This window comes from Zalophus californianus, chromosome 7, assembly GCF_009762305.2.
Source record: "Zalophus californianus isolate mZalCal1 chromosome 7, mZalCal1.pri.v2, whole genome shotgun sequence".
NCBI lineage: Eukaryota > Metazoa > Chordata > Mammalia > Carnivora > Otariidae > Zalophus > Zalophus californianus.
The window spans coordinates 130,473,125-130,486,081 of record NC_045601.1 but is presented as its reverse complement, the minus strand read 5'-3'; the positions used below and the strand labels follow the sequence as shown (position 1 = coordinate 130,486,081).

Below are 12,957 nucleotides of genomic sequence, written 5' to 3'. Positions count from 1 at the left end.
TAGATGAATGGATAAAGAAGATATGGTATATACTATGGAATATAAATCATTTAAAAAAAAAGGTGGAATCTTGCCATTTACAACATGGATGGACCTAGAGGGTATTATGCTAAGTGAAATAAATCAGAAATACCACATGATTTCACTTCTACGTGGAATCCAGAAAACAAATGAACAGCAACAACAACAAAAAACAAAAACACCAGATTCTTAAATGCAAAGAACAAAGGTGGCTGCCAGAGGGGAGGTGGTGGGGGGATGGGCAAAATAGATAGAGGATCAAGAGTTACAAAGTTTCTGTCACAAGTCACGGAGATGAGAATTACAACTGCAGGAGTGCGGACAACACTAACACCATCTTGGCCTTCCGTCTTGCTGTCTTGTTCCTAGCCACACAATGACCTGCCCCGGGGCTCCATGCTCCCTGCCCCATGGAGGATAAGGTGTGTCCTGGCTGGAATGCACACGGTCTCATTCTGACCATCTCTGAAGTAACGCACAGAAGGTCCCGCTGCAGAGAACTAGTACAGATCCTCTGGCGAACAGATGGCACCACTTGAGATAACTAGCCCGAGACCTCACCACCATGCCCCTCACTCTATACAGGCTGGGGATTAAGGTCCGGACTTGGCAGCAAATAGCTGCATAGCTCAGGGATCCTTTGCCCGATCCCACCTCCCACCCCCCCCCCCATCAGTAAGTTATCCTGAATAAAACTGTGTAAACAGTAGGGAGTGCTTGCTTTGTTTTTGGTCTTAGAGTGCCTTCGCAGACTGGAGAATATAAACAACACTGCAGTAATGTTCTGTGATGACGGAGTGGCTACACTCATAGCGAGCATTACGGGTTGTACACAATGGTCAAATCGCTATGTTGTACACCTGAAACTAGAGGTCAACTGTACTTATATTAAAAATATTTAAGACTTTATTTGACAGAGTGCTCACAAGCAGGGGATAGTGGGAGAGCGCATGCCTAGCAGGGAGCCCCATGTGGAAATCAATTCCAGGACCCTGGGATCATGATCTGAGCCCAAGGCAGACGCTTAACCAACTGAGCCACCCAGGCGCCCCCTCATTAAAAATATTTAAGACAAAATAAAATGGACCTCAGGCAAACCAAGACATACTTTACAACAAAATCTCTACATTGCCATAGGACTACCCTGAGATGGTGAATAAAGCCAAACACTGAAACCTGTTTTAGGTCATTTAGACAAATATTTATATCAGAATATTCTAATGAAGAGTAAATAGTCAATTAGTGGTAAATAATATACTTACCTTTACTACTGCTCCTGGAAATAATCTAGAAGAAAAAGTAAAGCTTGTATTATTTTTAAAAACCATTATCAACTCTAACATTAATTCATTAGTGCTGATAGTTCTCTAACAGGCAGGAGTCGACTTTCATTAGTAGAAAAAACTGAGAAATCCTATTTGACCTTCAATCGTATTAAAATCAGCTTATCGCCCTTAAACAGGTGAATGATGTATGCATGAAAATAAACCACTTCATTTTTCTATAGCACTGGTTAGATATGGTTTCTACTTCATATAATGTTCTAATAAAATATGAGAGTCTTGGTAAAACCCACATCTTAGAAAACATGTTCTATAAATAACTGAGGATTCCTACAAATAATCAATGGTATGTATTCAGTGAGGCATCCAGCCTCATCCTTACCAAGGCTGTATCAAAGAAGTCTTCTATAACATCAGTCAGGGATGTGTCAGATGCTGGATCTGCCATGGTCAGAAATTCTGTTGTTTTCTCAAACCAGGAAACCATGTACATAAGAGAAAAAACACTGATGGAAACTTCTATGACTATATAACAACTGCCTATTCGATAGTTTCCTAAGTCTTTTACCAGAGCAAAATATTTTTAAGATTGGTTTCTATAACATTTCAATTAGACCTAGTTCTAAGGCCTCCATCTAGAACTCTCCAGAATGAAGTCCTACTGCTATAGAGTTGTACTAATAAGTTCTCAGATACCAGCAAGAGTTGGCCAGGATTAATGCCAGAAAGTCCTATATGGGGGCTAGTGATTAAAGATTAAGAGATAAATGAGCCTCCCCAACAATGCAGCAATTCTTGTCATCTGAGAGGCTGTAGAAAACAAACTAATAAAAGGAGATGGAGAACGTGGAAAGCACTCCAGAAGTACGTTAGTACAGTATATGTATGTCTCAAGGCTTTCTCTTGTCAAAAGCTTCCAGCTAACTGGAGATTTGTTTTCCTGTAGGAATGTATATCCACATTCATATTAAGTTGCTAGGATTGATAGGATTTAAAATAAACTCCTATAAACCCTCCAAGAACATTTATTCAAAAAAGCAAAGGCCATCTTTGGACCATTTTTTTGCTTATAAAAAAAATTCTGCATGCGCAGTTTGAAATTATCAATTGAACATGTAGTAAGAGGAGTTTGTAATGAAAAACGCTTACAGGAATGAGCCTTGGAAACTTGGTCCACCTTGGAGCCAAGAACCCAAAGCACCCCACTGGGGACCATGGACAAACCAAATGTTCGCAACCTTGACTGCACATTAGGAAAACCTGGGGAGCTTTGAAACACCCTGACACCCAGGACCCATCACAGACCCAGTATGTAGCAATCTCTGGTGGTGGGACCCAGACAGTGCTTGTTAAAGCTCTCCAGGGGATTCTGGTGCACAGCAAGGGTGGCAGGCCACTATTAAGTTCCAAGTGATGTTTTTGATCTCAAATGAGGCAAAGATTTGTGCTAGACTGCATCATCCATGTTCTGAGGCAAACTTTTCTCCAACAGCCTAAGGGAAAAAATCCTTCTATACAACGGAACTCACCGCTAAGGTGATATCCACCCCCCCAGATCCATACTGAATTTTACACTTTTAAGTAAATTTTTGTCACTATTCCATTTACCACCCCAAATCCTATCCGCCCCCCCTCAGCATACCAAAATATATTGAGCATAGATACAGAGAAGTGAGGGCAATGCCACATTTGATCAAGACTTGGAACTAGAAAGTCACTCTCTGGGGGCGCCTGGGTGGCTCAGTCGTTAAGCGTCTGCCTTCGGCTCAGGTCATGATCTCAGGGTCCTGGGATCGAGCCCCGCATCAAGCTCTCTGCTCAGCGGGAAGCCTGCTTCTCCCTCTCCCCCTGCTTGTGTTCCCTCTCTCGCTGTGTCTCTGTCAAGTAAAAAAACTTAAAAAAAAAAAAAAAAAGTCCCTCTCTGGACCTACTTATGTTTCATGATCCTACATTTCCCCACAGCTGTGTGATTACCAGAAGCCAGACAAAATAGTTATTTACATATATAATAGGTACTACTCCTTATGTATGTCTTATAGGACAAGTTGCTTAATCCTCCAGGATCTTATGAATGCGTTCCTTTCCACAGGAAGTTCTTACTCTGGGGAGAATAAGTTGCCAGTACATTTTGTGCTGACCTGCAAAAATAACCGACTTTAGAAGTATAGAATCTAGTATCCCATCCACTTTGATAGTATCAAAGTATTTTTCTTGGCCAAAACCTACATGAAACAGAACATGCTTTAGAATGTGCCTAAGTTCTGGTTCTGAAATTTCCATCACCAACTGGAATTCCAATGGAATATGGAAATTCCCATTTGATTTCAAAACTCCAGTGGAAATTTGATCTGACCCTTTAAATCTTGGAAGGGTATTTTAAAATCTAAATAGAAAATTCAGGTTGGGTCAGATCCCAACTCATCTCTGCCCCCACCCCCCAAAACCACCACCACCACCAGCTTAAGGTTCCAAGTTACCCCTGGGACATCATGTTCCATTTCCTTTGGAATGGTTTTACCTCCTCTTCCAGATTTCCTGTTAACTGCATATGTATACGAGGGAGTTAGGTGGCACTACATGCAAAATGAAATATGTAGTTTGCCTAAGCAAAATCCTTAGCTCTACCCCCCCACCCTGCAAACAGTTTTAAAGTCTGAGAGGGGTTAGGGAAAGCCTGGTATTTATTTGGTCTCCCCACCACCCCAAAGAGGGGCCACATAGTTAGAGGCATTTTACAGTAAAAAAGGGGCACAAACAGATCTCCCTGAGTCAACCTGGTCCTAACAAACTTCAGGTACTAGGGTCCAGGGGGTGGGTGGGGGGGAAGGTTTTAGAACCAGCCAGATCACTCTCCTGCCCCTCTATCTTCCCTCATCTCACCAACAAATCCAGCATCTAAGGGCTGAAAATCTTGTGAAAAGAGGGATATAACAGGAGATTCCACAAACTCTGCTTTGCTTTCAGATGCCATTGTCAAGGCACTCATAATATTACCCTGTGGCTATCCCCTAACAGGATAAAATGTCACAACTGCATGAATTAGAATAAAAAAATTTTGCTCTTTTTCACATTCAACTGAGAGTTTCAAAGTTGGAAAAATGGGCTGTGCACTCTGAAAAACAGTATGGAGGTTCCTCAAAAAGTTGAAAATAGGGGCGCCTGGGTGGCACAGTCGTTAAGCATCTGCCTTCGGCTCAGGTCGTGATCCCAGGGTCCTGGGATGGAGCCCTGCATCGGGCTCCCTGCTCTGCAGGAGGCCTGCTTCTCCCCCTCCCACTCCCCCTGCTTGTGTTCTCTCTCTCACTGTGTCTGTCAGATAAATAAATAAAATCTTTAAAAAAAAAAAAAGTTGAAAATAGAGCTACCCTACAACCCAGCAATTGCACTACTAGGTATTTACCCCAAAGATACAAATGTAGGGATCCGAAGGGGTACGTGCACCCCAACGTTTATAGCAGCAATATCCACAATAGCCAAACTGTGGAAAGAGCCAAGATGTCCATCAACAGATGAATGGTTAAAGCACACACATATACATGCGTATGCGCATACAACCATCAAAAAACCCGAAATCTTGCCATTTGCAACCATGAAGATGGACCTAGAGGGTATTATGCTAAGCGAAATAAGTCAATCAGAGAAAGACAAGTAGCATATGATCTCGCTGATATGGTCCTCTGTCTTGGTTCTCAAATTCCTCATAGGGGAAGGGAGGAAAAGGTGAAACACGATGAAACCAGAGAGGGAGACAAACCATAAGAGACTCTTAATCTCAGGAAACAAACTGAGGGTTGCTGGAGTGGTGGGGGGTGGGAGGGATGGGGTGGCTGGGTGATGGACATTGGGGAGGGTATGTGCTATGGTGAGTGCTGTGAATTGTGCAAGACTGCTGAATCAGAGACCTGTACCCCTGAAACAAATACATTCTATGTTAATAAAAAAAGATAGTAGGAAGGGAAAAATGAAGGGGGGGAAATCGGAGGGGGAGATGAACCATGAGAGACTATGGACTCGGAGAAACAAACAGGGTTTTAGAGGGGAGGGGGGTGGTGGGATGCGTTAGCCGGTGATGGGTATTAAGGAGGGTACATTTTGCATGGAGCACTGGGTGTTATGCACAAACAATGGAACACTACATCAAAAACTAATGATGTAGTGTATGGTGACTAACAATAAAATAAAATTAATTTTTAAAAAAGTAAAATAAAGGAAAATGGGCTGTGGCAAGGGGAAGTATTTGATCATTTATCTAGATTCAATCTTGTTACTAATGTCTATTAAAAGTTTTAGAGCCTTTGGTGGGGGTTGTGGGGGGCATATAATTTATTCCCTACTCATTCTCTATTCCCAAGTTAAATTCACTAAAATAATTAAAACATGTGATTACAGCATTGGCTTGTCAAGGGGAGAAGACAGTAGGTCTGACTCATTCCTGCACACTCCCAAAGTGCTCAGCACATATCAGGAAACCTATACTGAACTTCATCTTTGACTGATATAGGCAATAAGCATCATGACCAATTTCTTTCCAAATTTGGTTTCAAAGGAACAGAAACTATCAAACTAGATAACTAGTTTCATTCCAGTTCTTTAAATGACCCAAAGCCATACAAAATTAAAACAAGACACTTATCTTTGGGATCAGTCCCTGCTGAATTAGCAAAGGTTCATCTTCTTTGAGGCCATCCATGAAGAATCGCTGAACACATTTCAGCAACAGCGAAACATACCGAAACTCATTTTTCTCCAGTTCCTGGGTATTAGACCACACTAAGTTAAAGCCTTACAATGAAAGTTATTAAGGGAGTGGATCCTAAAAGTTCTCATCACAAGGAAATTTTTTTTTGTTTAGGTTTTATTTAAGTAATCTCTATACCCGACGTGGAGCTCGAACTCACAACCCCTTGCTTTTCTGCCTAAGCCAGCCGGGTGCCCTTCATCACAAGGAAATCTTTTCTCTATTTTTATCTATAGGAGATGATGGATGTTAACTTATTGTGGTGATCATTTCACAATACAAGTCAAATCACTATACTGTACACCTTAAAGTTACAGTGCTGTGTATCAATTATACCTCAATAAAACTTGGGGGCAGGGAGGGGGGACCTTCCAAATAATTACACATTGGTATTCTCCCCACAAAAAACTTTACTTGCCTTATTTATTGATCTGTCAAGATGATAGAATACAAGATGATTGTATTTTTGAGGAATGTGGCTTGCTCTCTGTTGAAAATATTCTTCTATTTTCTGAAATCCTTTATCATGGAATGTATCAATAATAAGTGACTGAAGCTGGAAAGTTAATAGTTTGCAAATTATTTTCCCCTAAGAACATTTACTTCATAGTAATATTTCTACCATCAATAATTCAGTGTGGAGGGGCGCCTGGGTGGCTCAGTCATTAATCATCTGCCTTCGGCTCAGGTCATGATCCCAGGGTCCTGGGATCGGCCCGCATCAGGCTCCCTGCTCCGCAGGGAGTCTGCTTCTCCCTCTCCCACTCCCTCTGCTTGTGTTCCCTCTCTCGCTGTGTCTCTGTCAAATAAATAAAATCTTTAAAAAAATAAAAAAATAATTCAGTGTGGAATTAATAGAGGATAAATAGTTATATCTTGAACAGATCATTTAGCCAATGATTGAGCTTGTTGGGTGAAGACAGTTTGCAAAATGTGGTTTGTGGACCACCAGCAGCATGGGCATCACCTGGGGACTGATTAGGAATCAAACACTGGGGGAGGGGGGGTGGCCCTTCAGGGGATTCTCTTGTATGCTAAGTTGGAGAGCCACTCACTTAGGGAGAACTACATTTGAAGTACAGATATCTGGAGAAAAGACTTTACCTCAGTAATGTTAGAAATTCTAAGACACTAAAAAATGCAAACCTACTATAAGTGACATAAATGATCAGAAGAAAATGAATTCCACAATTACAGATAGTTGACTAAGTATGCAAATTGTCATAACAAATGAAATTTTTTCCACCTAAACATCAGCCAAGAACTACTTCTAAATACATTTGAACAGAGACATAAGTATCTGTACTAAAAAGATAGGATTTTTTTCATTTTTAAAAATTCAGTTCATTCTTACAGGCTAAATTACCAATATACAATATTATTTTAATAAGGAGGCATTTTACTGTATACAGCTCCAAATTCCATATTCTTAGTACTGATTTAAATGGAGAGATAGCATTTGAAATTAAACACGTGAACAGAATTATTTTTAAGTTAGCACATTTTTAAGTGAACCTTTTTGTGCCAAGAGTGTTGAGTGTTCCACAGATGTTCTCATGTGATCCTTACCACCACCCTGACAGGACAGATTCTTTATCTGGGGAGAATAGAAAGGCTGGGAAAGGTTAAGTACTTGCATGAGATCACCCAGGTGAGATTTACACTCAGATTCTCTGACTCAAAAGCTCAGGCCTCTGCCTAAAACTCCACTTGGCTTCCCTGCATTCAGAATAATTCCAAACCCTTTGCCTCGGTCTTCAGGGCTCTGCATGATTTGATCTGTCAACTTCTTCTGCCTGACTTCCCTACTAATAAGTCAAAAACAACAACAACAATAAAAAAAACTAAAGTTAACTTACATTAAAATAAAAAAAACAATAAATCAAATTCTGCCTTGCCTCAGGGCCTTTGCACTGACTGTTCTATGCCTAGACTGCTTCTTCCCTTTGGTTGGTAACCTGTTTCTTTGGCTCTGCACCAGGCTGTAAGCTCCATGTGGGCAGGAATTGTATCTGTTTGTTCAATACTGTCTACCTAGAACAGTACCTGGCCCAAGAAAATTTAGACTAAGATATTGGTAGGATACTCAAAGGCATGGTGATAAACTGAATGTAGGAGATTAGGGAAGGGGAAGGAGCAAAGATTTCTCTGCCCCTGGCTTGAGCAACTGAGGAACAATTGTGCAGTTCTGTGTGTACACAGCAAACACAGAACTAGAAAGAGAGCACACACACCCTCTCCCTCCCCACCCCAAAAAATTAGCTTGATCTTTACATAGAAAGCATCCAGAGCAATTCCACTCCCAGCGTCTTCCTTAACAGACTGCAAAGGACCTTCCTCTTCCTGTGTACAAAAAAAATGTTTAAAAAAAGTCTCAAAGAAATGCATCTCAAGTTTTAAAAATAAAATGAAGCTTCATATTGTCATCCCGAACAAAAACGTTTTGTTTGCTCATGCCGCTGATTATAGATCTAAGTAACATACTACTTAGAAATAATTTTTCTTTCTTCAGTACTATGACAAATACAGACTATCACAAGAAGCAAAGCAAACATTGTTGTAATCAACAATCACACAAAATAGACAAACTCTATAGTGATAACTATAGAATAGATGGCTTTGGATTAATGAACCATTTTTAGAATGAGAGTTTGTAAAATGAAATTTTGGAAAGCGTGTTTCAAGCCCAGTCATGAGATTGAGCTTTAGGTTTCTGACTTTGGTGAGTTTTAAATACTCCTCTGGGACTTTTAGCACAGCTTCAAGGATCAAATATTAACAACCACCACGAGAGAATTCACAAGACATTTAGTAGTGGATTGTTAACACCTTTTCCTCGAGAGTAATCCCTGGGTCTGCCACCTTGGTTTTCACAACACATTATGCCACATTAAATAACAGCATTTCATCTGCTCACTTCATCCCAACAATTATTTAAAAGTACAACACACCAAAAACTAGACTTCAAATATCTTCTAGAGAGGTTTTTTTTAAAAATTTAGCTTGGGCTCGCAGTCTTACTTCTATATGTACTTGACCAAGATCTTTGAATGTCAGCATATGATACAATATCATTATTTACAAATATGAAAAGTTGGGTGAATTCAAAGACCCAGATCCAGGCTTGTTTATTTTTTCACCAGCAGTGATTTGGGTTAAATGAATGTTGAGAAGTGGAAGCACTGGGGGTACCAATCCACCCCCAAATCCGGGGCCCCGGGCGTTTTAGGGACCTTTATCTACAGTGCGAGTAGCCCAAGTCCCCGCATTTGGGACCGTAGGTCTGGGGCCCAGATGGGTTAATGTCACTGAAAGGTCTACGCAGCAACAGGGGCTGGGAAAACATCCGGAGCAAATTGAGAAGGATCTCATTGCCTTCTAAACATTAATTCTCCGGTTTCCTCTTCTCTGAGCAAGGGATCAGAGGCTTCTATCCTGCCTGGTTGCCTCACTGAAAGCTCCCAATAAACTCCAATTAAACCTAAGGAGGTTGAAGGGTTCAAGAGGCCCCCCAACCCGCTCTTCCCACCCCCCCACTTCCCCCCCCCCCGGCGTCAGGGCATGGTAGCAGATGCCGCGTCTCTGGGGGTACACACCAGCCTCTGCCCCCAGAGCCCGACAGACCACGCGCCCTTGGGCCCCCCTCGAACCGCGGAGAAAGGGCCCAGACTAAACCCGGACCCGGACTCGGACCCCCCCCGCCCCCGGCTCACTCACCGCCTGCATCCCGAGGCTCCCGGCCCAGAGCGCACCTCGCAAGTGCGCCGCGTTCAGCCTCCTGCGGTTCTGCTGCCCAAAACCCGGATGGGCTGGGCTGCGCTGCGACGAGGGCTGGTGTAGCCTCGCGGCTTTTGAGTTCCAATCCTCGCCCAGAACGCTAATCAATTAACCCGCACCTGAATTTACTAAGCCCCTATTTGAGACGCAAGATACCCTTGCAGGTAATTAGCAATCCTGGTCAGACCACCTGGGCGCATGCACGCACAGTTTAAAGCGATTTCTCAAGAGTCTGTGAACAACGTCATGTAAACATTCTTTATTTGCGGAATTCGAAACTGATAGATAGCCCCTTTGCGGAAGCCGGCAGTTTTCTCTCCACCTTTAACAGCTGGGTGAGCGGTCTTTGGTCTATTGATTCTGATATCGACTAAAACTGGATTTTCCCCTAGGAAGCAGATTTGTACCTGAAATTGTGAGAATATTCCTGAATTCACAAAAGGTTTTTTTGTTTGTTTGTTTCATTAACCTGGTGTACTCAGTCAAAAACAAAACCAAACAAAACGGGGTGGGGGGAGCAAACAAATAACTTCATCCACTCTGCTTGTTTTCTACCTACTTCCTTTAACCCAACTAGAGTGTGTACTAATGGCCAGGTTTCCGCCGGTAAGTAGCCTGTTTATGTGAACACAGTGGCAAAAATAAATTGGACTGGCGTTTTCTTAAAAACAAAAAAAAAGACCCCTCAGATCTAAACTTTCCTTGTGTAAAAATCAATTTGTGTTATGATTACAAACTATGGGTATTTCGTGTCAAGACATTTACAGAAGATACCTGTTTACATCAAAGCAAGACCCAGTAGAACCAGAATCTCTGCTAGGTCAGCGCATACACCTGCGGTCCATTCAAAATGATACGTATTTCAAAGACCATGATGTCTGTTTCCTGGTCAATACGATGTAAATATACTTACATTAATTTCCTGATTTTCATCTAAGCTTAGCAAATGCAAAGCCTTCTTCCTTTGCTTTTGAATTAATGAGGTTTTACTATATCAAAATAGTAATGAAGAGCCAGCTGTGAATATAAAGTGTTCTGAATCAATGAAAATACTAGTGCAGAAAAAAATGGAAGGATAGTAACAAACAATAATCAAAATACAGTTTAAGTGCATTTGATTTTACAGAATAAAATAATATGAGAATATAATAAACAATATAATAAAATTACAGTTTGCTTAATAATAGGCAAAAGCTTTATAATCAGTTATTTACAGAATTTTTGGGGAAAATATATCCTTCCAAACTATAGGGTTGCTAATGCATTCAAATTTTCTGGAGAAATGTAAGACAACACAATAAACACCACCACTACTTAATTATTTTTATTTTCAAATTTTCACTTCAATCAGTTTTTGAATTTTTTTTAAGTAGGCTCCATACCCAATGTGTGGCTTAATTAAGCTAACAAGCCTGAGATCAAGACCTTAGCTGAGATTGAACCAGATGCGCAACTAATTGACCCACCCAGGCACCCCTCGATTAGCTTCTTTTACTAACATGTTTTACTGAACCATACTTTTAGGGCAACTTGGAATAAAGATTTTAATTCTTCTGAAACTAAATATGGCAGAGAGTCTGTGACATTTCTTTGGACACCAGAATACATTTAGAAAAAAAGTATGTAATTAATTGATTTGGCTTTAACGTTAAAAAATTGTATGCATTTGTATTGTTAAAGGTTAAAGACTCCTTAGGAACATTCCAAGATTATAGAGACAAGAAAGATTCTAATAATCTGTACAATAAGACCCGAAATTAACGTCTATATAGTCTCAGAGGTGATTTTGAATTATTTCTGAAGTTATGTTAAAACATTTTAAAGTATACATTATCTTAACCTATCACAATTAAAGAAATATGTGTGTAAAAGAAAAGTGTGAATAAGTTTGACGTTTGGAAGACAAACAGCATAAAAACAACTGAAGGACAGGAGTGGCCAGACCTTCGGCAGTCGGTTAATACGATAAAAATCTGCCGACAAAACTCCTGGGGGAAGAGTGGACACTCTCTTCGTTTCCTCCCCGAGCCTCGTGGCGACTACGCGAGAGTGATTTTAATCGGAAACCCTGACCTACACGATCTTTCAGAAAGAGAACTTTGGGGGAAGAGAGGCAGAGGGATGACCAAGTCACTTTTTTTCTGCGTGGACTTTCCGCCTCTGGTTGGGAGGAGCAGCCAGCTTGAAATTAGAGAAAGAAGAAAATTCGTGAAACTGCCCAAAGTTGGCATTTTTCGTCACCGGAGTTCTCCGCTGCCCGTAGCTGGCGGCTCTGAAAAGCATCTCACTATTGGATTGACTTTCCTAACAAATCTGACTGTGCCCTTGACCGGAGGTGAGAGAACAGCGAGCGCGGACAATTATTTAGCGCAAGATGTGGGTTTAAGGAGCATCTGCTTTTTCCGCCTTTGGCCAAAGTGAGAGACTGGTCCGGCAAGAGGCGCTGGCCTGGGCGCGCTCCCGGCCGGGTCCCACGCACCATCAGTCGGTGCTCCCGGAGCCTGCTGGGCAGTGCCCAGGTCCCTCGCGCGCCGGCTTCGGGGTTTGGAGGGATAGAGGTCGGAGCACCCCCCTCTAACAGTGATTGGCCTTCGGGGGCGGCTCTTCTCTGGATACGGCTGGGAACCGAAGCGTGCCGCCTGCAGAACAAAGGCACGAGAAAAAACTCCGGGAAAACACTTCCCTCGCCGCTCAGACTGGCTACAAAGAGATTTAAGTCATTTCAAACGATCTCTTTTATTGGACGCTTCCAGGTACCGGAATCACCCTAATGAGGCAGAAGAACAGACGAAGACTTGGTGTCGGTCCCGGCGGATCCATAGCATCCTGCGCCCCCTCACCTGGTTCCTCCAGGCTCCAGAAAACCTCCCCAGATGGAATGGGGTATTTCCATGACAATACCAATAAAGACGATCTTTAAAACTTTGTTTCCGGTGGGTGGCTACTGAGAATTCACTGAGTCCCAGTCCCCTTTTTAAACAGATAAGGAAACTGATGCCCAGAGGGAGTTGAGACGAGAGAGAGAGAGAGAGAGAGAGAGAGAGAGAGAGAGAGAGAGAGAGAATGAGAGAGAGAGAGAGAGAGAGCGCGCGCGCTAAGTGTCCTGCTTACGCGCCCGGGGCCCGCAGAGCCCACCCA

At 42.1% G+C, this 12,957-nt stretch overlaps 1 protein-coding gene across 1 annotated transcript in view; it reads right to left on the bottom strand.

Moving 5' to 3' along the window:
- The window catches only part of SYCP2L (synaptonemal complex protein 2 like), a 112,661-nt gene extending 103,273 nt beyond the window's left edge, over positions 1–9,388 (bottom strand). Inside the window, exons 1-3 of the mRNA XM_027604104.1 lie at positions 9,286–9,388; positions 1,687–1,865; positions 1,284–1,308 (exon numbers count right to left, since the gene is read on the bottom strand). Of these exons, the coding sequence (XP_027459905.1) occupies positions 1,284–1,308; positions 1,687–1,865; positions 9,286–9,388 (307 nt within the window). The remainder of the gene's footprint in view (positions 1–1,283; positions 1,309–1,686; positions 1,866–9,285) is intronic.
- Positions 9,389–12,957: the final 3,569 nt, after the last annotated feature.